Here is a 27250-nt window from a genome sequence, read left to right on the forward strand (position 1 = left end):
TAAATTATTACATGGGTTTTAATAATTTTTAATAAATGTATCATCAACCTTTGCCGCTATGGAATTCGAAATATGCGCATTTTTGCTGCATTTTATTAAAAATAAATGACAAGACAGGATTACATATGTTTGTATACATTAATAGCTCAAATGTTTCTGGGAATTTCCAGCATATACTGATAAGAATATCCACTTATTCTTCTTCGCGGTCTTGCTGTTTATTTAGACCACACACTCACGCATAATAAAGATGATGTTGTGATCATTGAATGCACCTTGAGAATGAGGAAGTAGATACAAATATGGCGCTGCAATTGCACTGGTTCAGGTCAGGATAAAGTTCTTAAAAGCGCCAACCTGTGCGACTCTTTGAGGACGCGACTCACGTGTGGCTTGCCATGATGCACATGCATTACGCTAACAATGTTTATGTAATTAATGAATACATTAGTTTCCCCCTCCACCAAGGCTGAATTGATGGAAAGGGTGTATTTGTATAGCACAGATGCAGGCATAATACATGATATTTGATATGGTCCTTGAATGTCTTGTGTGGCTATCACTCCTTCAGGCACCACGCAGACCCTGGACCCTTTCCAGTGGGACTTTGTCGGGAAGAACCTCTTCGCTATGGCAGTAGAAGGTGTTGTCTTCTTTATTTTCACCATACTGTTGCAGTACAAGTTCTTCATGCGCTGCAGGTACATCCATAACACCACCCCAGCTCTGTACATTCATTTGCATCAAAAATTGTAAGGATGTCGTCAAAGAATTAAGAGTTTGGTTTTGGGTGTCTAGACCATGGTGGGTTGTGTCTGAGATCCCTCCTCTCGGCCCAGAAGATGAGGACGTGGCCAAGGAGAGAGAGCGGGTCAAACGTGGCGAAGTGAACACTGACATTCTGACCATGATGGACCTGAGCAAAGTACATAATTTACCTTGTTAAGCATCTTTGAATGAAGAACAGCAAACACTTAAAGTACCGGCCACTTCAGGTTGAAAGTACATTAAATCCTGTTGATACTGATACTCCTTTCAGGTGTATAAAGCTGGCAGGAAGCCGGCAGTGAATCGTCTCTGTCTGGGGATTCCTCGTGGCGAGGTGAGGGATGTACTGCTGATTAATCCAAAGCAACATTAAACAACCAGCCACAACATTGTGACCACGTCCACAATCTAATGAGATCCAATACATTCAATTATGCCCTATCAAAGCTCAGTTTGGATTCACAATTAACAACACATTGAGCATTATTATCTTTGCAAAGGAAGAATTTTCGACCCAGTAGTTGCAGTGCTCGTATTCGATTGCAAGTGTACTTAATGTTGAGTCCAGGGAGTGTTTATGCCACAGTGAAAGCGCTGTTATCACCATGCATAAAATACATTAACTAGTACTCAAAAAGATAATCATCTACAGCTACATGATCTTTTTCATGTGGGATATACACACACTTTATGTTGTGTGAAATATACTGTCTTTATTTCATGTTATCAGTCTTATTTATTTGTCCTGCAGTGTTTTGGTCTGCTTGGTGTCAATGGAGCAGGAAAGACGACAACATTTCGCATGCTGACAGGAGACACACCCATCACCTCTGGAGAGGCTCTCCTCAACCACTACAGGTACACATTTTGTCCTTTTTGACAGGTGGCAATCATTGTCTCGAAGGCACTGACGTCATCAACCCCATCAAATATACATTTCCTGCGTTTTTTAGTGTCCTGACAGAGATGGAGCGGGTTCACCAGATGATGGGCTACTGCCCGCAGTTTGACGCTATCTGCGACCTGCTGACTGGCAGGGAACATTTGGAGCTGTACGCCCGTCTGCGGGGGGTGACCGAGGAGTCAGTCACAAAGGTACCATAAACACAGGTCACAGGTAAAAAAACAACAACCTAATACGGTAATCCCCTGTCTCTATTAATTGGTTCCAGACTTGACTGTGAATTTCTACGAAATAGGATTCCTTATTTATAAATGAAATGTTTTGAGAATAAAAAAATGGTTTACAACTTTCTAAATAATTTTTTTAACATTATTGGAGCCCTCTAGACATGAAATAACACCCCTATGGTCACCTTTACATTCGTATTACCCAATATAGTAGACGTAACGCCACTCAGATGCTCATGTGTGTTGCTATAAATGTGTTTTCAGTGCAAGGACATCAGAGTGGCAGACGAACAGGAAGTGACATCAGGGAGTTTTAACTTGGCGTGGGTTATGGTCGCAACATAGATCATTCAAACCTGCAATATAAGCTTGTTGTTTCGGCGATAAGTCTGATGCTTGTGTGTCTCAGCAAACATTACAGTGACATTACTGACACCTTGTGACCAGTGTAGAATACTACACATCATTCACAACATCTTTGAATGTGTATTCTGAATACGTTATGTTTGTATTGTAGTTCATTGAGTCATTTTAATGCTTGAAAATGCTTAATTTAAGCAAAAAATAAGTCAAATTTGCTTCAACTTACATATTTTTGACTGATAACAAATAGGTCGTATTCAACCACGAAACAGCATGATTTGGTAATTAATATATTTTTGAAAAACCGTGATAGAGTGAAGCCACAATATTAGAAGCGTGAAGTGACAAGTGATAAACTGGATGTGAAAATAGCCTTTTGAGCACCTTGAGTTATCGCTTGGAACAGGGATTGTCACTCAGCAGCATTGGACATTGTCTGTTGTGCTTCAGGTGGCTCAGTGGGGTGTGAAGAAGCTGGGACTGAGCCAGTATGCTGACCAAGAGGCTTGGCGCTACAGTGGAGGCAACAAGAGAAAGCTTTCCACTGCCATCTCCTTGATCGGAGCTCCACCTGTCTTGTTTCTGGTGAAGATTGAACTTGATGACCAACAGCAGGCTTTGAATAACACCGATTTAATAAAATATATTTTGAAGATTATTCAAATCCTTAACAATTTTGAGGAAATGCAAGCTTTTGCACCTTGCTAAAGGATCTTGGCAAATTCTAGCATAATATACAGTATTATAATTCAACTATAGATTTAGAACATTGCACATGCCTATTGTGTAGAAAGAGTATGCCAATTTTGGACAAAAAAATATGAAAGTAATGGTTTAATTTATTTGAACATGCATATGAGTTACATTGGAATACATCACATATCACAATTCACAGTTCCACATGTCCAAAGAGAGTAGGAAGAAGCAAAGCTTATTTAATCCACCCCCCATCCGTTTTACATCAATTGCAATACATTTGTTCACTTCCTGTATTCCAAATACACTCTCTTGTACGTAGTTGAATACACTGAAAATGAATGAGATAATGTAATAATGGGATAAATAGGAGAAAAAATAATGAAGCGAAGCATAAATACACTGGTAATCAAAATGACCAATTACTGTGGCAATTATTAAAATTACGGTACTAGCATATGAATAATTTGGAGCTAGTTGTTCCCAAACTTTTTAGTAGCATACCCCTTCGTACCCCCTACTGCTCGTCACTGAAAAAACACTAACCGTTTATACATTTCATTAAATTGAAATATTAAACATGATTAATTGAGTAATTAATTTTACAGTAAGTAATTCTGGTTCCAAAATGTGTATTGGGCATGGTCAAATTTTGATAAGTTTTACATGAGCACTGATAAATAGATAAGATGTGAATTTCTCTTGGAGATAAATAAAGTATCTAAGTATTCGCCCTACATATCTTTTATTTCAGCCGGATGTTGGGTTGAACTTGAGCTTCACTTTCGTCCACTTGCAATCGCTGTGATTTAAATCTGCACATTAATTTGATATCAAATTGAAAGGGAAAGTTGAACAAACATGATAAAGCAGTATCCAGTGTACAAAAATACATACAAGCAGCGATAAAGCCTCATTTTGAGGGGGATCTCCACTCTCGCATCCTGACACACTTAGTACATTGACAGCTTTTCACAGTGCAGAGATTGGAACACCAATTTAGTTCAGCTTTCAAGATGAAACACTCTTAATACACAACATAATCATCAAACTTACTTACTTGTTCATAAAACTCACACAGAGCAATGAAAAACTTCATGCTGTGGCGCCTCCTTCTTTGCGCTCTGTGCTATGAGGCGTTCAGGTGCGCTCGTAATTGTAAGCGTTAGGCGCTAATTGTTTTTCATTTTTATTAACGTAGAAACCCCCAATGACAATGGCCTTACCCCAGTTTGAGAACCTAAAGAAATCAAAAGTAAAATTGCCCATATCATCGTCTCTTGCGTTCTCAAAACATTATATGTTTGTCATTCTTGTCAGGATGAGCCCACCACTGGCATGGACCCAAAAGCTAAAAGGTTCCTGTGGAACTGCATCCTCAGCGTCACCAAAGAGGGAAGGGCTGTAGTTCTGACCTCCCACAGGTAGAGGGGGCTGTTTGCATACCTTTCAAACACATCACAACACCATCGCTGATCAAGCAGCGATTTTATTTGACATATTTAAGCCACATGATAAAGTCAAAGTATAATAGATATGTAATTGTGTTTATCTTGTACTTGTATGGTCAGTATGGAGGAGTGTGAGGCTCTCTGCACCAGAATGGCCATCATGGTCAATGGCAGTTTCCGGTGTCTTGGCTCAGTGCAGCACTTGAAGAACAGGTAACTAAGTGTGACATTAATTCAATGAATTAGACTGAGACTAAACATATTTAAAGTGAATACAGGTAGTTTGTATTCCTGGGTTGCACATTACATCACAAGCATTATGGTAGTCAAATGCCGCATGCTTGCAGGAAATTGTTCATTTAGGGAATTTAATATAAAGGCAAAAACGTTCAATAAACAACCAACAAACACAGAGAATGGTGGAGTTTGAGATACATGTTTAACATTTGCTGCTGCAGAAAAGCCAGCAAGTAACCTCACATTCTCAACAAAACAGGTTTGGCGACGGCTACACCATCATTCTTCATCTGACAGACACCAGTAAATCAGATCCAGACTCATGCCCCATCAACAATTACATCACTCACACCTTTCCCGCCATCGAGCTGAAGGAGCAGCACCAGAACGTGCTGCAGTACCAGCTGCCCTCGCACGCCTGCTGCCTGGCTCGACTGTTTGACGTGCTGGCCAACAACTACGAGGAGCTGGGTATCAGTGACTTCTCTGTTTCACAAACCACCCTGGACCAGGTGAGGACATGACACAAACTGCAATGAAACTTTGGAAATTCAAAATGCTGTGGTAATGCTTTGATGGTGTGAAATTAGAGGTAACGAGTCTTGGGGTAGTAGTGTGAGAGGAGTCCAATGGGAGCCACTGCAAACATGGACAATAATACACATATTGGTAAATCAATACCTGTGTGACATTTCCAATCAAAAGTTTGAATTGTTATATTTGATTTCATCAGTGTATGTAGTTGTAGTTATGTAGATGTTCCATAGCTATCTATGTATCAACTCATCAGCCTTGTATGAGCCACTGGTGTCCAAAGTCCAGCGCGGCGTCCATTTGCAGCCCTTAGCTGTTTTTTTTTTGTTTGTTTTTTTAAGATGCATTAGGGCCACACTGAAAAGACATAAATTAAAAGATACGAGAAAAATGCTGTTTGTTATGTGAAAGCCAAAAAAAAGTACTGACCTCGATTTGGATATTGAAGAATAATTTAAACTAGATGAAGCAATTTAAGTACAAATTGCCCGTGAATGCTAAAGCAGAATTGAAATGTAGAATGAATCTTGAATTGTCCAAGAAATGTGATGAAATCTATTCACAGCTTCAGGACAGCAACCATTAGGTTGGGAGACAGGCATTCTGCGACCTTAGCCATGCCACTGTGCACAGAATAAGCAGCGTTAAATGCGATGTTAAATGTAAAATTAATTTCCACCAATAGGGGGCGACATTGAAATTGACGATTCAATTTCAATGGGAAAAATGTCAGAAAATGTGGGAATTTTTAGAAAAGTGTTGTCCTGAATGAGCTTAACATTTCGATGTTGGAATGGTTTGAAGCATTTCAGGAATGTGTGAGTATATTTAGCGGACAAAAAAAAACTGTGGCATTTGAAAAGTTTCAACATGACGACATGAGTACGGAACCAGCAGCCATGGAGTTGGGAAACAACCACCCGAACTCCTGAGCCATGTCACCACAGTACAATCAGCAGAATGAGGAAAATCACAAATGAAACAACTTCAAAAACAACCACAGAGGCCGTCATCTACAATTATAATCACCTTTAATTGACTATCAGGATTTTTTTTTTTTTTTAGCCTGGATTTAAAAAAAAATTCAAAAACAATCCATCATATACTAACATATATGAAAAAATGAGATGTATTGGCTTATAAAATATTTAAATATTAATCAATAAAAATTCTATAAATCTCCATTTTTCTGTGTGGTGTGAGCTGATGCTGATGCAGCAACATATCGTATTCATGTTTAGGGCTGCAACTAACGATTACTTTCTTAGTCAAGTAATCTGAAGCTTGTTGTTATGATTAATCGAGTAATCAGTTGTTTTGTTTTTTTAATTGGCTGGCAGCGCATTAAAAAATATGGAATTTAACAAGAAAACTAAAAAAAAAAAAAAAAAACCCGAGCAAAAATGAAAAAAATCAGCAGTAATTTTGCAAGAATCAAGTCAAAATATCAAGAGAAAAAAGTCCTTCAAAAATGATTTAAAAAAAGACGAGAATGACGTAATATAAGGAAAAATAACGTCATTTTAGTCGCATACATTTTAAATATTAAAGAAAAAAGAAACCAAAACAAATATAGTTGTCATTTATGGAAAATTAGGTTGCAGAAAATATTACAGGAATAAAGCTGGAAGATTATGGGAATACAGTCATAATTACGAGCAGAAAATTTACAAGAACAAAGTTGAAATAGTTGGAAAGAAAACCCCGCAGAAATGGAAAAAACAGCTGTAATTTTATGAGAATAAAGTCCAAATATTAAGAGAAAAATGTTGTATTCTTAATTAGAAAAAAAGTGGGAAATTTATGAACAAAATAATATAAAGTTGTCATTTTTTGAAAATTAGGTTGGGGAAAAAGTATTTTTCAGTATGTGGCCCTCAGTGGAAAAGGTTTCAACACAGCCGCCCCAGACAGACCAAATCAATATGAACCAAACACAAACAGTTAGTGGTTTGGCCGGCAAAGAGGCAAACATGTCTATCACTGTTTTTCCAAAGTCAAAACTAATGAGCATAAAGATCGTGTTTTGCCTAAAACACAAAAATAATAGGTTTGCTTTCATAGATGACCAAGGAAATTTAAAAAAAATTTGCTTTTGAGAGACTGAAATCACAATATTTACATTTTTTAATAAATACACGATTAATCAAATACCACAATAAGTGTTGATTAATTGGATAATCTACAGTACTAATCATCGATTTATTGATTAATTGTTGCAACTCCACAAGGGTTTGTTTGTTTCTCAAAATGTGACAGCAAAATGTTGATGCCTGAAATGTTAATTAACCATACAAACATATTATCCATTGTTTAGGTCTTTGTCAACTTTGCAAAGGAGCAGACTGATGACTACCAGCTCATAGACGTGATCATCAGTAATGGGGAAGTACATACCAACCCGGGCTCCCCGCAACCTCAGATTAACCCTCCTACCACCCATTCCCCGCCATCATTCCCGCTGAAGCAAAGGCCATTCAAAGATCAGGCAGAAAAGAAAGGTAGAAAAAGAGGTAAAAGCCGCCGACGCTTGAGTGGTAGTAACGATGAGGATGGTGGCACTCAGGGAGCGGTGAGTCTGTCAAATCACAGCCGTAAAGATCCTTTTGCTCTCTTTATAGTTGGCACCAGCACAGAGGACACCTCGCTGTGACAAAGTCAGAATTCAGCTACGAGCTCTGTTTATGTCTGTGTTCAGTTGGAATGTGGAGCCAACCTGGAAGTTAAGATATTAGAGCCCGGAAAGCTCCTGGATTTACGACAAGCATGGACCTATCTTACAGCTCCTGGATTTACTACAAACATGGATCTATCTTACAGCACAGACAGTTGTGGCCAAAAGTTTTGAACAAGCGTTGGTTTTCACAAAGTTTGTTGCTTTGATGTTTTAAGCTCTTTTTGTCAGATGTTACTGTGTTGTTCCCCAAGCCACTTCGCTATCACTTTTGCCTTTGGCAAAGGCATTATCCGTCACCAAACTGTTCTTGGATGGCTGGGAGAAGTGGCTTTCCGAGGCCGTTTTGGTACCATTCTTTATCCATGGCTGCGTTGTTAGGAAAATTTGTGATTGGCTGAGAAGCAACCCCACACATGAATGATTTCTGTATGCTTTACTGTTGGCATGACACAGGGCTAGTAGTAGTGCTCACTTTTTCTTCTCTGGACAAGCTTTTTTCTAGAACAAACAGAAAAGGGATTCATAAGAGGAAACGGTTTTACCCCAGTCTTCAGGAGTCCATCCATCCATTTTCTATGCCACTTCTCCTCATTAGGGTCACAGGGGCATGCTGGAGCCTATCCCAGCTGACTTCGGCCAATGGCAGGGCACATGTAGATAAACAACCATTCACACTCACATTCATACCTATGGACAATTTAGAGTCGCCAATTAACCAAACATGCATGTTTTTGGAATGTGGGAGGAAACCGGAGTACCTGGAGAAAACCCACGCGCACATGGGGAGAACATGCAAACTCCACACAGAGATGCCCAAGGGAGAATCGAACCCAGGTCTTCTCGATTTCCAGACTGTGACTGTGTAGCCACTAGACCACCGTGCGGCCTTCAGGAGTCCAATCACTGTATATTTTACAGAATACCAGTCTGTCCCTGCTTTCCTAAAGAGAAGTGGCTTCTATGCGCCTTTCTTGACACCAGGCCATCTTCCAAAAGCCTTTGCCTCACTGTGCGAGCAGATGCTCTCCCACCTGCCTGCTACCTTTCTTGAGCAAGTGCTGCACTGGTGGTGTCCTGATCCCACTGCTAAATCAACTTTCAGACTTTGCTTTCTGGACTTTCTTCGGCGTCCTGAAGCTTTTTTCACAAAAGTTGAGCCTCTTTCCTTGAAGTTCTTAATGATCTGATAAATGGTTGGTTGAGGCACAATCAACCAACTATTGACTGGTTGACTGGTCGCAGCAAAATCATTGCCTTTTTGTGCAAAGTAATGACGACTGCATGTGTTTCCTTTCAGGAAACCATGGTTAAAAGCGGAAAAAGGACGATTTTCTGTTATTCTCACTAACGCGAGATCGACAGGCGCATTGGTGCGATGTCTGCGGACTCTGCATCGGCCCGTTGTGGCGAAGAGCGAGCTGAGCCGAAAGGCAAAGCTCTCAATTTACTGATCGATCTATGTTCCTACTTTAACCTATAGTCATGAGTTTTGGGTACTGACCAAAAGGACAAGGTCGCAGGTACAAGTGGCTGAAATTAGTTTTCTCGGGCGTCTGGTTAGGATGCCCCCTGGTCGCCTCTCTAGTGAGGTGTTCAGGGCACGTCCGACCAGTAGGAGGCCTTGGGGAAGACCCAGGACACGTTGGAGACACTGTCCCGCAACTGCCCTGGGATCGCCTCAGGATCCGCCGGGAGGGGGAAGTCTGGGCTTCCCTGCTTAGGCTGCTGCCCCCGCAACCCGATCTCGGATAAGCGGAAGAAGATGGATGCGTTATTCTCACTCAGTCAGAATGACCGAGCCTTTGTCCCTGTTAACACTCTCACCTACTGTATGTTAACCAGAGAATCCCTAACATGATGTCATCGGGTCCTTTTGTGGTAGGGCTGAGATGCAGTTCAATGTTTTTTGAGGGGGGATTAAGTTCATTTTCATAACAAAGAGGGACTTTGCAATTAATTGCGATTGATCTTATCACTCTTCATAACATTCTGGAGTATAAGCAAATTGCCATCATGAAAACTGAAGCAGCAGACCTTATGAAAATTTGTCATTCTCAAAACTTTTCGCCATGACTGTATATACTGATTCCGCAGTGGCATGTCATCCTCTGTAGAACTGAGACGCGGTGCTTCCAGTAATGACTTCAGTGCCTTGTTCAAACCTTATCACAGCTTTAGCTTTGCACTCTTCTGTTGCTTGCTCTTTTCACTCCAAACTCAGATTTGATGCTTCCTAAGTCGTGTGTGAACGGCATTCCTCAGGGGCTGGTCATTAGACCTCTTACAATGTCAACCTTTTTTTTTGCACTTTAAAAAGGAAAAGGCTGTAAACACTCAAAATTATACCTCTGATATTATATCGTGGGACAAATGAGGTTCCAGTATTTTCTTTTCATCAAACAGTGGAACCCGTTTTAAGCCAACAAACTGTCTGTCGACCAACTCATTAAGTCTTGGTCCACCGTGTTCTTCTTATTACTATAAAGCGCCCGCTTACGCCTACGTCGGCGAGCACGGTCGACCGCATAAAATGTGACACTTAAAAGGGGTCATTTCTTCGAAACATCGGTCTGTCTCGTCACACGGTATTGAAACATGCTCACAGTGACTTCCTGTTCAGCGAAAAGTAAGCTTCAACCTGGATTCTACCAGCAACTAGCAAAATGCACCCGTTTAAAGATTGGCGTATGTACAACAGCTTTGTCATTGTCGTCAAGACATACAAAGAAATTACCGCAGTAGTACAGTAAGGCAAGTATAAAATATTGCATGAAAACAGGAATGTAGGAAACTCATGTGAACAAATGGCCGTAAGTTCAAAAATAGTATATTGTCGCCATTCTCCTTATGCCTCTGGAGAAAGTCAGTCAAAAGTAAAAGCGCAAGCAATGGCTAGTTTTGTTTTCGATTATGTCGACAACCGCTTATGTCAGCCAGTCCGTGGGGCGTCGACTTAAACAGGTTCCACTGTCTGTGTTTTTCTTTGACTTGAACTTCTAAAATATTTATGTGGGACAGCATCACTTGATATTTGTGTTTTCTTATTTAATTTTCAGATTACGAGTTTGTTTTTTCTGACAATTTGTTCAATCCCACTACTATTGATGTGCATGGAGCTCTGCTGCAATATCTTGTCTGAAAAATTATAATAATACTGTTACATATTTATTATTCTATTTATTGTAAGACATTTTTTTAATTTGTGTCTAAATATTCTCTTCCAACCAAAAATAGGTAACTACACTGTGATGTCACGCTGGAGATTGCAGACTTGATGGGAGGAAAAAAAAATAACAAGAACTTGTTGTACAAATGTGTGTTTCCGGAATGAAAACATTTACCCCTGAATGTTTTTTAAGCTGTTACATAGTTGCACTTGAAGCATGATTGTTTGGCTCGTCTACATGTAGTCAGTCGGCTGGTCACTAGATGCTGAAAACATACTAATGAAGAGAACGCTTGTACTGTATATGTCCTATATCAGGAGTGTCCAAAGTGCTGCCCGGGGGCCATTTACCGGCCGTGCCTGTTTTTTTTTTTTTTTTTTTTGGCTCTCAGCATCTTCTAAAAATATAATTTAACAAGGAAAAAAAAAGCAAAAATTACAAAAATCTGTAATTGTGCAAGAATAGATTCTAAATAATAGGAAACAAGTTGTAATTTAATGAGAAATGTTATGATTTTACAAGAATAAGGTAATATTACAAGGACAAATGATGTTATTTTAGTAGCATAAAGTTGAAATATTAAGGGACAACATTAATTTAGTTTTATTTGAACATGCATGAAGGTTACAATGGAATACATCTCATGAATCATCCTTTCACAGTTCCACATGTCCAAAAGGAGTAGGAAGAATCATCCTTCCCCCTCTTCCATTCCACATCTTGTACAGTACATATTATTCACTTCCTGCATTCCATGTAATATTATTCCATATAATAATCAGTGTAATAATAAATAATAATAACAAACAAGCATGACAGAACAATCAGTGTAATGATCAAGACTCTTCTGCTTTGTATTTAGAAAACATCTCCTGCTTGTGTTGGTTTTTGTGTTTGCTCATCTCGGTACATTGTTTGACTTCCTTACTCAATCCATTCCATAGTTGAACTCCCCATACAGAAATGCTGTGGGTTTTCAGCCTTGTTCTCTCATATAAGTGTTTTAAATTTGATTTTTTTTGGAGAAACAAGGAATAAAGTTGTACTTTTTGGAAAACTAGGGTGCGGAAAAAGTTACAATGCTATGGGAATGTTCCCTCGTTCTATCGCAGTTTTTCTTTTTTGTTACAGTGTGTGAACGCTGTTACAGGCCTGTGTCATCGCAACTTGCATGTTGGCTTGTCAATGAATCTTGGCTGCGTCTGCAGCAATATGTTTTAACAAGGATACAAAAACGCTACAGTAGAGCAGAACGGTGCCAGGACAGAAAGGCACGGCCACATGAGTGAAATATGAGTGAGTGACTTAATAATTTCTTGTGTTGATCATTAATGTTGATCATTCAAATTCAAACAAGAGAGAAATGTTATTGCCTGTCTGAGAAAAGTGTATATAGTGTATGGTGAGGGGTTTTTACAATAATTGTAAAAAAAAAAAATAATATTGGCTACTTCGAGGATTTCACTTATTGCGGGCTATTTTGGGAACCTATCCCCCGCGATAAACGAGGGAACACTCTAAAGTCAAAAATATTTAAATATAAATATAAAGAAAATTTACAAGAAGAAAGTTGAAATAGCTGAAAAAAAAGTCGAAATGATACTAATTTCACATGAATAAACTACCGAGAGAAACAATTTGTATTCTAACGAGAAAGAAATTGTAATTTTATGAGAATATACTCGGAATATTATGAGGAAAAATTTTGTCATTTTAGTAGCAAAGAGTTGAAATATTAAAGACAATGTGTTATATTTAAAAAGCTGTAATATGACAAACAAGCAAGAAAAAAGTTGTCATTTTTGGAAAATTAGGTTGGGGAAAAAGTTATAAATAATAGGAATAAAGTCACAATATTACAAGAAGAAAATGTACAAAGACTATTTGAAATATTGAGTTGAAATATTTGGAAAATGGGGGGAGCCCAAAGACCAAAGTTTGTCCTAATAAGTTTTTTTTCATCTACATCACAAAGCTGAGATGCAGTTTTTTCTTGAAACATAACTTCTTTGCATATCTACTTGCATGCTTTCATTTTTCAGTATGTGGCCCTCGGTGGAAAAGGTTTGGACACTCCTGTCCGACATGAATGTCTGATCGGCCATTTGGGAGAGTATCACTGCAGAGGATGATGCATCAAAATCAAAACTGTTTACTGCTTTACTTTTATTGTACTTGTATTTATTCATCCTTTTATGACTTACTGTGGTACAGGGTTTTTTTGTTTTGACAGTTACATATCCTCTTTTTCAGTCATTACACAAAGTATGTTGCTTCTGTTATAACAATCTGAAGCTTGAAAACTTGAAATTAAGCACCGGTGCTGTGTTCCAACTTTTGTAATGACCTTTTTTTCATGTTTTTTCAACTATTGCAGTCAATCAATTTCCATTGTTGGTTATTTAATAAAAACTAATGTTCTCATTTAAACTCAGAAGACTTCTTCCTATTGTCTGTCAATAATTGCATTTTAAAATAAGGGGCAATTTCCGTAAGTGCAAATAAGGGAAATATTGGTATCGGACTACTAGCAAAATTTATAGCATGCACACAAACGCCACTCCTCCCCATTGAATAGGAAAGCTGTTACACGTGTGGTTGAGTGGCGATAATACAGTATACATATGACTTGAAGAAACGTGGAAAAAGCAGGGGGAAAACCTGTGTAAAAATGTTTAATAAATAAAAAAACATGAATGCATCGAAAATGTTTTTGTTACTGTCACGGGCTGTCATGCCCTGGTGAGGTGATGTCTTGGTGGCAGAGGCAGACTGAGCGCTCTTAACCGCCTTCGTGTCCCTGTAGGGGGCGGGCCCATGTACGGGCCATAGAAGTTATTTTTGTTCGTCGGGCTTCCGTCCGAGCTAGCAGCGATTAGCCATAGCTAATCATCAGCTACACTATAGCCACTCTTAAACCTTTTTTTGCCCACAAAGTGCTGTCATATTTATTTCACAGGTTGATACTAACCTCCAACCCCGACTTGATCTTTCAATAAGATGGTCGTTTTGACAAAAGACAATGAAGAGCAGGATTATATGTGAGTGAAAATTACGAGTGTTATTAGCTGGTCTGCTAATGTACCTTTAAATGGGACAAGCTTTTCTGTCTTTAGCTGCACTGACGTTGAATTAGCCTGATAGCAATATAAATGAAAATAAATTATATTGCCTTTATTTTGTTACGCTTGACTTGTTCTTGTTCGATGTACAGCAGCAGACTTTCATTGTTTTTGTTTGGGGGAAAACATTGTCACTGTCATCTTTATGCGTAACACACAAAATATGAAATGTTATCGTTTTATTCTTTTGTAACTTTATTTTTACACCCCGACTTAATCATTTTCCTGCCTTGTAGTCAAGATCTAGGCCAAAGGGTGAACATTGCATCAGCTAAGCACTGCATTACCTGACCTACTCTCACTGGACACTTCATTAGGTACACGCGCACAATTTGAAAAGATCCAAGACAACGGCTGTAGATTAACTTTGCCTACAGTCTCTCAGTTTTGCTCGTTATTTTACGTTATTGATTTGAATAAACTCACATGTTTGCAAGCAAGGTCACCAAAACTACAAACAGCTGTCAGTGTGCAGTGCAGTGCTTCATCATTGCAAACTACAACAGGAATAAACAACTGTCCGTTTAAAACTGAGCATTACAATATTACGTCAAGGCTTCAAAGTGTACCCAGCGAGTTTTTAATCATTTTACTGGCACTATTGGAAGTGACTTGTTCTTATTTAACCAGGGGATGCAGTGCCTTTTGACTGTGTGGTGTTACGTAAAGTATCACCAGTGTACACCAGATATTGCTACTGTACTCTTGTATTATAAAATTTAAATTGATGCACATAACATTACAGGTTCTAGTGAGAGAATATCGCACATAAGAAACCCTCCAAAACATGAAAAAAATTGGGAGAATGTTCTGGTTTAGTTTTTGCGCCAAAAGTTTTGTGCAATGCCTCCCAATGTCACGCACACAAATGTGAATAAATCCTTGACTGGAACGCAAAGTAAACGTAAATGTTCAATTGCGGTCACGGTTTCCCACAGGACTACCATCTACCTGTGGCTTTGGCTTGTGCGGGTGTGGTGGCAACTTTATTATCTAATTGCACAGGTAACATAAAATCTAAAAAAATAAAGTAGCACCAAATTAATCTGTGCCAGTCCAAATGTCTTTATGGTGTCCCGCCACAAGTAAATGAATGCATGGGGAAACACTGGAGATACATTTGCCAGCAGGGTTTGAATTCCAGTACTGTATATAAATCAGAGGGTTTTCAAAGTGTGAGGCGCGTCTCCCCTAGGAAGTTCAAGAAGGCTTCAGGGGAAGCGCAGCAGCTTGAGAAAAACAAAGAAAAACATCTGAAAATCTTTTTTCAAAGGCAAATTAAATGAAGCGAGTAAACTCCAGAGAACTCCACAAAATAATGCTGGAAAATATTTTCTTCCCGGCGATCAGAGGGACGTCCCCCCAACGTATTATCTTCTCTCAGTGGAGGCTGAGTGATAGTTGGTATTGAAGGTGTTTTTATTGTGCTTGGCAGCCTGATTGAGGAGCGTAAATGCACCTCCCTGCCCAACTCTCCAGCCAAGCGAGTGTGTCCCACCAAAAAGAAACAATTCTACATCAACCAAGCCATCCGCAACTCTGACCTCACTCCTCGAGCCAAAGGCAAGAAGAGCCTGCGCCGACAGGAGAACAGTAAGATCTTTCACCATTGATATGATCCCACTAGAAGCTGGCCGAGTCATGCAGGAAAGCGATAACATTTCTACTTTGGATCAGCACCAAATTGACCACCTTCCCACCCATCAGAATTTTGTCATGAAAATCCATGTTTAACTTATTGAGATCTTTGTTGGCGTGTGCAACAGCTTTTCTTGTATCCACACTTTTATCTGGAAATTAAATGTTCTCTTTTGGCCAATGACTTATCTTGGTGTGCTGTTAGCAAACAATGATCTGCACCACTAACATTTCACTCTGAATGTTCAACATGACCAAAACCAGCGCGCTATCTTGCCAATCTTCTTGAGAGGGACGACGAGTGCTCCAAAGATGATCTGGAGGTTTGCAGTAGTCCAGCAATCCCATCCATCTTCACGGAAGCCTGGACCAATGACAACTACATTGAGGTGCGTCATCTGCGTTGTCTTTTCACTGACAATATACTGAATTTTGTTGGACGGCTTAATATTGCAGCTGAGTATCTAACAGTAAACTATGTGAGGCTTTGTAAACCCACTGGTATTCCTCCTCTTCCTCCTCCTCCTGTTCAGCCATGGAGCAACTTCATGAATTGCTCCGGAGAAGAGCAGGAGAGACTTTTGTCTCTGCTCGAGAGGGAAGTGGCCAAAAAGAAACACGCTAGTCATCTCCTTAAAGACCAGAGGAATGGTAATGTTTGACTGCTTTCAAGTTCTAGCTTTTACAACAGGTGTCCAGAGGTCCTTAAACATTGCGGTTTGAATTTTGCTGCTTTCTATCAAAAATATATTTATTAATAAATCATTCTGTTTTGTGGTTGACTCCGGCCTATTATAAAAAAAAAAATGCATATTTAAGCAAATTTTTACATTTTTATGCCTAAATTAAGCATTTCCAAGCATAAAAATGGCTAAATGAACTGTAATACAAATATAAGTCATTCAGAAGACGCATTCAAAAGCACTGTGAATGATGTGTAATGTTCTACACTGGTCACTAGGTGTCAGTAATGTTCGGTGAGACACAAACGCCAGACTTGGTCTCCAGAACAACAGGCTTTTATGGCAGATTTGAATTGTCTCACAACAGGCACAATAATCCCTAATAAAAGTCCATAATAAAAAACACGGGCTACTGTTGCTGCAGTAACCCACGCCCTAGGGAACACATTTATTGCCACACCCACAAGCATGAGTCTTATGTGTGTCTTAAATGGCTTAGTTTCTGTTATTATGTCTACTGTATTGGCTAATGCGAGTGGAAAAATGACTGTGGGGTGTTATTTCATGAGAGAGGGCTGTAATAATAAATATGACCTAATGAGGTTAAAAATATTTATATTTAGAAAGTCGTAAACAGGTGCTCTGCTCTAAAATCAAAATATTTCATTTATAAATGAGGAATCCTACTACGTGGAAATTCACTTATCACGGTCGGGTCTGGAACTGATTAATTACTGTACCGTTACAATATTATACAGAGAACTACAAAAGTCTTAGGCAGCACTAATTTGATTGTTTTGATTTTACTTTTTCATAGCAGCCATTTTGGAAAAACTGGAAACTGTTACGTTATAACGTGTAAAATGCAGAAACAAGACAGATTAACTTTGGCGCCCAGCCATGTCTTCTGTGGGGAGTCTCCGGCTAACTAGTAGAATAGTAAGTAGAAGTACAGACACAATTAGCAGGTTTTTCACACTAAAAATAAAAATATGTATACATCCACCTAACTTTGGAGAGTGACGCTATATAGACCAAGGAAAGACATTCGATTTTGGCGAGGATCCAGATGAAGAGGTTTATCCAGAAAGTTATTTTTACAGTTTGAGTCAGCATGGCATGAAAGGAACACCTTGCTCACTAACAAAACACAAATACACTCCAGATTTTTATTTTATATTTATCCCCAATTGTGTTAACATGAGCAAGGCAAACAGGCCACGCCAAATCTATTTTGTGGCGGTCCAAATGTATTTGGCAGGCAAATAAACGCCTGAATAGGAAAGTTTGCGGTCTGTGGTTTGTGCCGATCAGTTAAATGGATGTTAATTCATTGATTGTCTTTCCACAGTAAATCCTGCCTTCACAGCTCAGGAATGTTTCCAGAGAATCGACCGGAGACTGCGAACAACTTTGAGACGAAAACAAATCCCAGTGGTGAGCAGCTCCTCGTGCTCTTTGGAAAACGTAATACTGTATGCTTGCGTGCAAGGTTGGACCCTAAACTCCCTAAGGCTACGTTAACACTGCAGGGTAAGATGACCGATTTGGATTTTTACTATTTACGCGGTTGTTCACATTACCAAAAAAATGCGACTTGTGAATGTGAAAGCCAAGTGTCCGGGAAGTGAAAAGACCATTTTCTGTGCGACTCAAGCTTGACCAAATAAGTTTGGGACTCGGTTGGGTTTATCGACTTCATGTGAGCAGTGCTGGGGACAATTGTCCATGTGGCCCATAGCTAAAACCACCCCTGGCGGTCTTATTTAGAATTCGTCGTGCAAAGGAAAGCTTCCCGACTGCGTTTCTCCTCCTGTTTCACATTTCTATTCTCCTTACAGGGAACTCTGGAAGTGCTAGAAGAAAACCTTTTGAGCTTCTTCATGGCTCAGCCTCACTCAGTTTACACAACCAACCTCTCCAGCAGGTGTGCACTTGATATTGAAAGTTTTAGTTTTTAACATCTGACGTCCAACTGTACGTTGCATACATTGTTCAGGTCCTTAAGTGGTTTTACTTTCCACTGGTGAAAGATAATTAGAGACATACTGTACAGTTTATGCTTATTGCAAAAGATGGGTCCATTTCAAATGCCCCGTGTCTTATGTAAGATGCTGATGTGGGGATCGTATATTATAATATATTATATTTTTAAAAGTGCTTTATTTGCTTAATCGAAACATATCACCATTCCACATGTGCTTTTGAAGTGTTGTTTTTTTCTGAAAAGGTGCGGAAGAGACACAAAGAATAGGTTTTCATAATGTGGTAAATAATCATTTTAAATAACGTTGCTTTGTCATGATTGTTTGTCTATTTGTGCCCTGCGGCTGGCTGGCGACCAGTCCAGGGTGAACCCCGCCTCTCGTCCGAAGTCAGCTGGGATAGGCTCCAGCATACCCCCGCGACCTAACTAGGATAAGCGGCATAGAAAAAGGATGGCTGGATGCTCTGTTTATGCTCGTGATTAAAACGTACCTTTTTTTTGTGATGTGCGGATGGATAATAAAAAAAATAAAATATTGATACAGTAGGTCCCCAACTAACGAACACAATTGGTTCCAGACGACCGTTTTTATGTCGAATTGTTCTTAAGTAGGGGAAAAGGTAATATTACCAATGATATAGGTACTACATGTACGTGTATACATATATACAGTATATGCGTATGTATGTAAATATGAGTTTGGATGCAGTAGTAATATTAAAAGAGGATAATTAATGAAAAAAACAATAATAAAAGTGATATAATAATACGTAATGATAAATGTTATTTACCTTTGAAGAGGAGTGGCCGAGCATACGTCGTTGTGGTGGAGTTGGAGGAGGAGATATTGAAAAAAAGGACGAATTGTTGTCGTCGTTAGACTCTTCTAAAAGAGGTAGTGTTCTGTGGGTGGTGTAGAATTAAGCAGGCCTATTAACTCTTCATAAACTTTAATCACTCGCTCTGTCCGGGTTGTATAATTTAGCTTTCCATTTTAGCTTTATCTCCCCAGCGTCTAACTCTTGCTCTGTTGGTCCCATTAGCAGTGTCACAGTGCCCTCTACTGGTCAAGCATGTACAGTAGCAGTATAAATACTGAACAAAATAAAATAAAATATAGACCAGTCGGCTTGTGTTCGTATCTGCGAGTGTTCGCAAGTTGGGGACCTAGTGTACTTCTGATACCAGCTCTTCATGCTCTAAAATCGAATGTCAAATCAAAATAATGATACTGCTGATACTTGGGTCATTTGAGGTAATGTTTGTCTGTTGAAACAATTACCGACCGTAAACGGAGCCATGTGTGAATTGTGAATAAAGTTTTCATTCGTATAATAGTTCTTAATAATTATTCATTTATTTTTATGGTTTTATTGTTTTACTTATGTTATTTGTTAGTGTTTAAAATACAATTTCCACATATTTGATATGATTTTTGTCCTGTTTTTACTCAGTATCGGATCGGAAACGAAATCAGTGGTGTCACACGTCACTGCTTTCTGTCATTACTTGAGGTGGGGCCGAGTGCAGCCTATAAACTATGCATCTACAGCAACAACATTCCAAGAACATGTGTCATATCTTACACATGTGCAACAGTAGGTTGAACTGCAGTTATTGGCTTGTGTAAATGATTCATTTTGTCGTTTTTCAGCTTTGAAAGGCTGCTGCTCCATGCCGTCTGCCAGTATATGGACCTTGTCTCTTCAAGTGAGTGTGACGTACTTTGGCATTTCCTTATTTCCAAATGTGTCACAACACACACAACACAGAATAATGATATTCTAAGATGTAAACGTTAAAAGGAACAAAAGGAGTGGCACGACACAAACAATGCAAAGTGCTAAAGCAACAGAAAAGCTTGGTTGGTCCGCTAAGTCTAAACACAACTCACCGTGGGAGGTGGAAACGGGAATATGCACAAAAGGACAATAATTCCTGGGAACTGGTAACTTCTCCCAGGGTGCATCGAACACACGGGTACGAGAGTCCAAAGAGAAACGAAGCAAAGACGATAAACTTAACTAGCGGAAGCCCCCAGCTGAACTAAATAGAACTTAAATTACAAATCCCAAGCAGGTGCGCTCCCAGCACCCCCATACAAGAGTAACGGTCATGCATACGATTCCAAACAGGAAACAGAAACAACAAAATATAAGTACCGAACAGGAAATAATGACCGAACGGAGAAAACCCAAACCAAGCGTGACCAAAAAGTATACAGAAATCCCTCATTTATCGCAGTTAATTGGTTGCAGACCCAACCAGGATAAGTGAAATTCTGCGATGTAAGGTTCCTTATTTATAAATTAAATATTTTTGTAGTTAAAGAATAGACAATGTTTTTGCCACCTTCTAAATATGTTTTTTTTTTTTTTTTTTTTAGCATTATTAGGGCTTTCTAGACATGAGCTAACACCCATATTGTCACCTTTACTTTACACCTTTATTACCTAATATATAGAGATGTTCCGATCAGGGTTTTATGCTGCCGATACCAATACCGATCATCCGTGAGTGAAATCGGCCGATACCGATATCGGTCACATAGATTAAGTGCACATTTTTAAATATACTATTGGCTATATCAATGGTCACCAATGTTTTTTCTAGTGAGAGCTACTTCTAGAAAATGAAAATGGCAAAGACCTACTCATTTTTGCAGCATTTATTTTCATAGCTTATTTCAAGCCAAACAAAACGAATATGTTATATCTTGTTTTACCAGAACATTAACAAAATGCTGGTATCCACAACCCGCATTTTGTATTTCACACTGCATTTCTTTCTAGTGTTCTCACATTATTAACTGAGGCTGAATGAAAAGCAGGCTTGCAGGCGCCTCATGTGGTTGTGGGGGGCTACCTGCTGCCCCTCGGTGGCCGATCTATCGGAGCACCCCTACTAATATAGTCGACATAACAGAAAGTAAGCCACTTAAGACATAAATAAGATGCTGTTGCTATAAATATGTTTCAGTGCTAGGAGAGCAGTGCTAGTGGGCAGACAGGAAGTGACGTCGGATTCAGAGTTGAGTTTGAGCTTGATATGGGTTGCAGCAGCAACAGTAGCTCAGATTTTTATTAGGGATTATTGGGCCTGTTGTGACATAATTCAAACCTGCAATAAAAGCCTGCTGTTTTGCCAGTCAAGCCTGGTGCTTGTGTGTCTCACCAAGCATTACAGTAACATCACTGACACCTTGTGACCAATGTAGAATATTATATATACTTTTTAGAGCCCCCGTGACGTGAAATAACACCTCTATAGTTTCCTGTACACTTGTATTACCCAATATAGTACACAAAATCACAGGCAATAAGCTATTTAAGAAATAAATATAAGGCTCATGCTCATGTGTGTTGCTATAAATGTGTTCCCGAGAGGAGCAGAGTGAGTGGCAGACAGGAAGTAACATTGGCGTTTCAGAGTTGAGTTTCATTTTGCCGTGGGTTACGGCCACAACAATAGCCCGTGTTGTTATTAGGGATTTTTATTAGGGGTTATTGTGCCTGTTGTGAGATAATTCAACCCTGAAACAAAAGCCTGTTGTTCTGTCTGGTGATCGTGTGTCTCACCCAACATTACATCTTTTGAATGCCTTATAATTGTATTTTAGTTCATTTAGCCATTTTTATGCTTAATGTAGGCAAAAAATAGGTAACATTAGCTTAAATATGCATATTTTGACTAGTGATAGGCTGTATTCAACTACGAAACAGCATGATATATACAGTAAATATATTTTTGAAAAACCATGACAGAGTGAAGCTGTGAAATTCTAGCTGCAAAGTGGTGAGGGACAACTGCACTCCTAAAATGTTAGGACTCATTCCGTGCGTGTCGAAATAAAACCATATATTCCATAGGCAATGTTTGTCAAGATGGAAACTGTCACGTTAGCGTAGAACATATTTGCCCAGGCTTTCTTCTATTTGTTGAACCCCCAGGCTCCGACTTGAATGGTTCGCGTCAGACTGAAGTGGTGAACAAACAAGAGGACTTTCTGCCTCCCACACCGCTGCTGTCGGCCTACTTGGACCAAAGGTGCTGAGACCAGGGCCACGCTCACCTGCTGGCCTTAAAGTACACCGCATCCTGCGACATGTGCGTCTGCAAGGCTGACTCCGGTTAGAAAACTGTTCTGTTTGGCCCGTCAGCCTGTTGAGCAGCTTTCAATTATGAATACACCTATAAACTAAATTAGTCCATTGTGTGTCACACAGCATCGGTCACAATGCAGAACAAACCCACTAATAAAACCTAATCGTGTAAGTGAATCCAAAAGTGTTTCATATCATACACTACACACAACACTTTGACTGTGTCACATGGACATTATCATGTCTCCGCACGCATGTGATTGTGACACACTCCCCCGCCCCCCTACTCAATGTGAGTAGGCTGTAATGCACTTCATGTGACTAAAAAAGACAAATAAATTATTAATGATGTTAATATACTGTATGTGACCCACCGTGATGTTTGCTGCAACCGCATGATTTTACTCTTTTGTGAACAGATTTATTTGCAACACGATCTTCAAATTTCGGTATTTTACCAACTTCTTCACTCTAATTTATCTGCTTGCGTAATTGAATGCATGGGAAAATGGAGAAGCTATCCAGTGGGATATATCATCGACCGTGTATTTTGTGAACGTATTAATGAATGAGCTCCCTTCTTCTCATTTACCGATGGATGGTACAGTGTATACCAGGGGTGTCCAAACTTTGTCCACATACTGAAAAATGACTGTGCATTTCGGTTGGAGGTGGACCTTCTGGAACGGATTAATGATGCAAACCAAGGTTCCACTGTACAATACTGTATATCGGGGGTATCCCAAGTGTGGCCCGGGGCACAAAATTTTACAAGAAAACTACATTTTTAAATAAACAACGAAAATGTAAAAATCAGTAATTTCAAAGTCAAAATAGTTATAATCTAAAGAGGAAAAAGTTGTAATTTTAAGAGAATAGCGTAATATTATGAGGACAAATGGCATGGAGTTGAAATATTAAAGAAAAACATGTTACTTTTCAAAAGTCGTAATATTATGAGAAACAAAACTAAAGTTGTAATTTTTTAAAATTAGGTTGCGGAAATAGTTATATTGTTACGAGAATGAAGTCAAAATATCATGGGAATACAGTCATAATTACGACAACAACATTTACAAGAAGAAGGTCAATATTTTAAAAGAAAAAAGTCGCAATTTTACAGGAATAAACTTGTAATATTATTAGGAAAAATAATGCTATTTTAGTAGCATAGAGTTGAAAGAGTCGTGAAAATTATGAGAAACAAACAAAACAAAATAAATATGAAAAAATTTGAATGTTATAAGAATAAACTCATATTATGAAAAGAAAGTTTAAATATTTGGAAAAATAAAAAAAAAACAACAGAAAAATGGGTGGGGGAAAAAAAGCACACAGACAGACGTTAACGCTTTTTCACTGATATCAGAAAGCTGGCATGCAGTTTTTCTTGGAATACACTCTATATTTAAGTTATGAGCATATTATCAAAGTGGCCCTTGCATCCTTTCATTTTTCAGTATGTGGCCCTCGGTGGAAGAAGTTTGGACACCCCTGCCGTATATTGTATTCTTGTCATTTCTTCTTAATGTGGAAAAAATATTTTTAAACGTGCTTAATATTTCTGAGAGGCATACTGCATTATAGGGTTTAGCTTATCAAAAATCTGCTTGTTTTTTCCGTGCGTCCGTTTCAACATTACTGAAGAACTGTTTTGAATGTGTTTTGCCAACGGTGGCGTCCCCACAGTCATCTTGTACAGGAAGGTTTCTCATTGGGGAACTAAATGAGGACAGTCAACTGTACATGATACACATAACACGGTATGTTAAAATGTTTACTGTTGAGTACACCGGAGGGTGTAAGACAGAGAAACCGCTTCACGAGCTTGAATGACGAGATGCATGATCGTTGGTCATTGCAATAAGCAGCCACACCACTCATTGTAGGCAAAGTAGTATTGTATGTGACAAGGTTTGCTTGACTTGTTCAAAAAAAAAAGAAAAAAAAAGACGTGCAACAATATAGTTTGCTCTATAGCAGGGGTGTCCAAACATTTTCCAGCAAGGGCCACTTAGTGAAAAGTGAAAGGATGCAAGGGCCACTGATATTTTGTAAACCAACACACGGAGATATGCTAAGAAGTTATATGTAGCTCAAGAAAAACAGCATTGCACTTTTGTAATATTGGTGAAATGCTACTAAAAATTATGTTTTTTTCCATCATAATACAATTTTATTCTTGGAAAATTGCGACTTTTGTTCTTCATTTGATTATGACTTTTTTTTCTTAAGATTTTGACTTTATTCCCGTAAAATGACAGCTGTTTTTTCCATTTCTGCTGTTTTTTTTTTTTCATTTCGGCTTTCCTCTTGTAAATTTTCTTCTCGTAATTATAACTTTATATCTTTTAAAACAATAATGTATTTTTCTTTATTTCAACATTGTTACTAGAATGATCATTTTCCTCATTTTACAAGTTTATTCTCATAAAATTGCAACTTTTTTCTCATTACAAAACTTTTTTTTTTCTCTTAATATTTAGACTTTACTCTGGTCAAATTTCTGCTTTTAATTTTCTTGTAGAAATTTCCAAACATTACAACTTTCTTCTTGAACATATTTTCTTTTCCTAATATTTTGACTTTATTCCTATGTTATAAATTTTCCCCCAACCTAAGTTTTAAAAAAATTACAACTTTATTCATTGTTTTTGTCTTTACAAAAAACTTTTTTTTGTAAAGTTTTTTTTACAAAAAACACCCAACCTTTTTTTCTTTAATATTTCAACGTCATGCTACTAACATGACATTTTTCCTCGTACTATTACTTTCTTCTTGTGAATATGGGCTTTTTTTTCCTTGCTAGATTACAGCTCTTCTCTTAATAGTTTGACTTTTGATTGATTTTCCCATTTTTGCTGCTGTTGGGTTTTTTTTAAGTGTTAAATTACATTTTTAGACTGTGCTGCGGGCCGATAAAATCACAGCCGCGGGCCGCAAATGGCCCCCGGGCCCCACTTTGGGCATCCCTGCTCTATAGCTTCATAGATACCTGGGGAAATGTGTCCTATATGTTTAGCAGGAGCATTTTTTCCGTTTTTTAAATAATTTAGTTCGATAAATACACAATCGCAGATCTTATACACAAGCTGTATTTAAATGTCTGCCTTTACATACTGATTGCCGTTTTTGCAGACTTGAGAATGATTTAATTTAAGGTGCTAGTTGTGTATATTTACACTGACTGAAGTCAAAGACACTGGCTGTGTTCCAATTTGCGCACCTCTGCATACACTTCAATATGCGCACTTAGTTCCTGAAGGTGCATATTTTAACAGTGCTATCCCAAATCCATTGCTGTCATTGTGCGCTTACCGCTTCTTCTTCTTCTCTCCTTTTTTAATTGCAACCACTGGCAATGATTGAGGATGGTCGGGGTCTATCGCTGCACACTTAACATACTGTACATATGCACTCAAAATGCTAAGCGTACAGTAAGTGTGCATTTTGGGACACAGCCACACTATCATTGCTGGCAAGACAGGAAGTGATAGTCAAATGTTATCTGTGTCAGTGTCATTTACAGTTCAGTGTTTTTGTTTGTTTTTCCGCCAACCACCAGTTTACATCTGTAAATTCTAAAGGCCCTTGTTGATCCATACAGGAAGCGAGGTTTTGCAATGAAACCTATCGTGTTGCTATGATGCCATACCCTGCTTAGCGTTAATCATGATAAAGCACTTCTGCCTTAGGAACACAACTTTCAATGTTTTTCTCTACATATATTTCTACTTTACCAGACTTTAGAAGCACATATCCAGGTTATTTTTGTTTTAACAAAATAAAAGCCTAGGTTCTTTTATACTGTCTTTGGCAGCAGAACAAAACTTGACAACCAAAGTTTGTGTGGAAATCAAGTTTCTCAGGCTTGTATCATTTTGTCACTCTGAATGTCACTTTTTGTGTACAGTACAGCACTCACTCTTGAATATGATCTTGTGCCCCCGCTCCCCTGAACTTTACTTGCCATCATATTCAAAAACTTATACTGTAAATACTCATCTTGTGCCAACATTTGGGCTAAAAAAAACCTTTAAGTCTGATAGCTTTACACACAAGATTGTGTACATAATGGTGGTGGTGTGTGTTATGGTGCTTATTTATAACTGTCATTGCAACAATATATTTTTTCTCTTCTGATTTTGTGCATGAGAATGCTTAAAGCCATGTCTGAAAAGACAGTTTAATAAACATTACTTCAACTAAGCTCTTCTTTGCCCTCTTGCAATGATGATTTAACCACACTTAAATGATGGGAGGGCTGCAATGTCGACTCTCTCCACATGGGGCTGCTGTTGTGCAAAGGAACACAACACTATCTGCATCTGCTATCTGTGTTTGAACGTATCAAGCTTATATACTGTACAGTATATATTTAAGTATGACAAACATGCAAAAAAAGAAATGATGAAGGGGGGCAAACACTTTTCACACCACTGTAATCTTGGAACTATATAAAATTGCAGTTTTATTTAAAAGTGAGATATGATTTTAATTGAATATTGATTGTCTTACCATATACCATGTACTTTTACCATCTCTTTCTTTTATTGATTTATTTGAGAACATTTAGCTGCATGGACCAGTCGGCACTCTCCAGCTATTGTATTTTTAAGTGTAAAAAAATTGCACTTGGAAGTAGATGAACAGATTTTTAGCAGCTATTGTGAAGACAGCTTCCTGTACCATG

At 38.6% G+C, this 27250-nt stretch overlaps 2 protein-coding genes across 7 annotated transcripts in view; both read left to right on the forward strand.

Annotated features, from left to right (window-relative positions):
- Window positions 1-13637, forward strand: part of LOC129188558 (phospholipid-transporting ATPase ABCA1-like) — a 51744-nt gene extending 38107 nt beyond the window's left edge. Inside the window, exons 41-51 of one of the 4 annotated variants that reach the window (XM_054789271.1) lie at window positions 572-701; window positions 799-925; window positions 1040-1102; window positions 1520-1626; window positions 1722-1863; window positions 2713-2847; window positions 4279-4382; window positions 4530-4622; window positions 4906-5158; window positions 7498-7681; window positions 7802-13637. In XM_054789271.1, coding sequence (XP_054645246.1) covers window positions 572-701; window positions 799-925; window positions 1040-1102; window positions 1520-1626; window positions 1722-1863; window positions 2713-2847; window positions 4279-4382; window positions 4530-4622; window positions 4906-5158; window positions 7498-7681; window positions 7802-7833 — 1370 coding nt within the window. In that variant the 3' untranslated portion in view covers window positions 7834-13637. Of the gene's footprint in view, window positions 1-571; window positions 702-798; window positions 926-1039; window positions 1103-1519; window positions 1627-1721; window positions 1864-2712; window positions 2848-4278; window positions 4383-4529; window positions 4623-4905; window positions 5159-7497 lie in introns of all 4 variants that reach the window. The other 3 variants (XM_054789270.1, XM_054789268.1, XM_054789269.1) reach the window with 3 other exon arrangements.
- Window positions 13638-13847: 210 nt separating this feature from the next.
- Window positions 13848-26766, forward strand: r3hdm4 (R3H domain containing 4). 3 transcript variants are annotated; one of them, XM_054788651.1, is made up of 9 exons: window positions 13848-14065; window positions 15582-15739; window positions 16049-16173; window positions 16318-16435; window positions 17819-17904; window positions 18309-18394; window positions 19909-19968; window positions 20109-20164; window positions 22405-26766. In XM_054788651.1, the coding sequence occupies exons 1-9, from the start codon at window positions 14025-14027 to the stop codon at window positions 22506-22508; spliced, it is 834 nt and encodes a 277-aa protein (XP_054644626.1). In that variant the 5' UTR covers window positions 13848-14024; the 3' UTR covers window positions 22509-26766. The 3 variants fall into 3 exon arrangements, with proteins under 3 accessions (XP_054644626.1, XP_054644628.1, XP_054644627.1); XM_054788652.1 differs by lacking the exon at window positions 19909-19968 and having other exon boundaries at window positions 13849-14065; XM_054788653.1 differs by lacking the exons at window positions 20109-20164; window positions 22405-26766 and having other exon boundaries at window positions 19909-20101.
- Window positions 26767-27250: the final 484 nt, after the last annotated feature.

Source organism: Dunckerocampus dactyliophorus, chromosome 10 (assembly GCF_027744805.1).
Source record: "Dunckerocampus dactyliophorus isolate RoL2022-P2 chromosome 10, RoL_Ddac_1.1, whole genome shotgun sequence".
NCBI classification, from domain to species: domain Eukaryota; kingdom Metazoa; phylum Chordata; class Actinopteri; order Syngnathiformes; family Syngnathidae; genus Dunckerocampus; species Dunckerocampus dactyliophorus.

What these genes read in the sequence shown, in the direction of transcription:
- r3hdm4 (XM_054788651.1), top strand. Translation starts at nt 14,025, where the DNA reads ATGGTCGTTTTGACAAAAGACAATGAAGAGCAGGATTATAT. An exon ending in CCTGCGCCGACAGGAGAACA is followed by an intron (nt 15,740 to 16,048) that starts GTAAGATCTTTC and finishes GACCAAAACCAG; the next exon opens with CGCGCTATCTTGCCAATCTT. An exon ending in GCTTTCTGTCATTACTTGAG is followed by an intron (nt 19,969 to 20,108) that starts GTGGGGCCGAGT and finishes GTCGTTTTTCAG; the next exon opens with CTTTGAAAGGCTGCTGCTCC.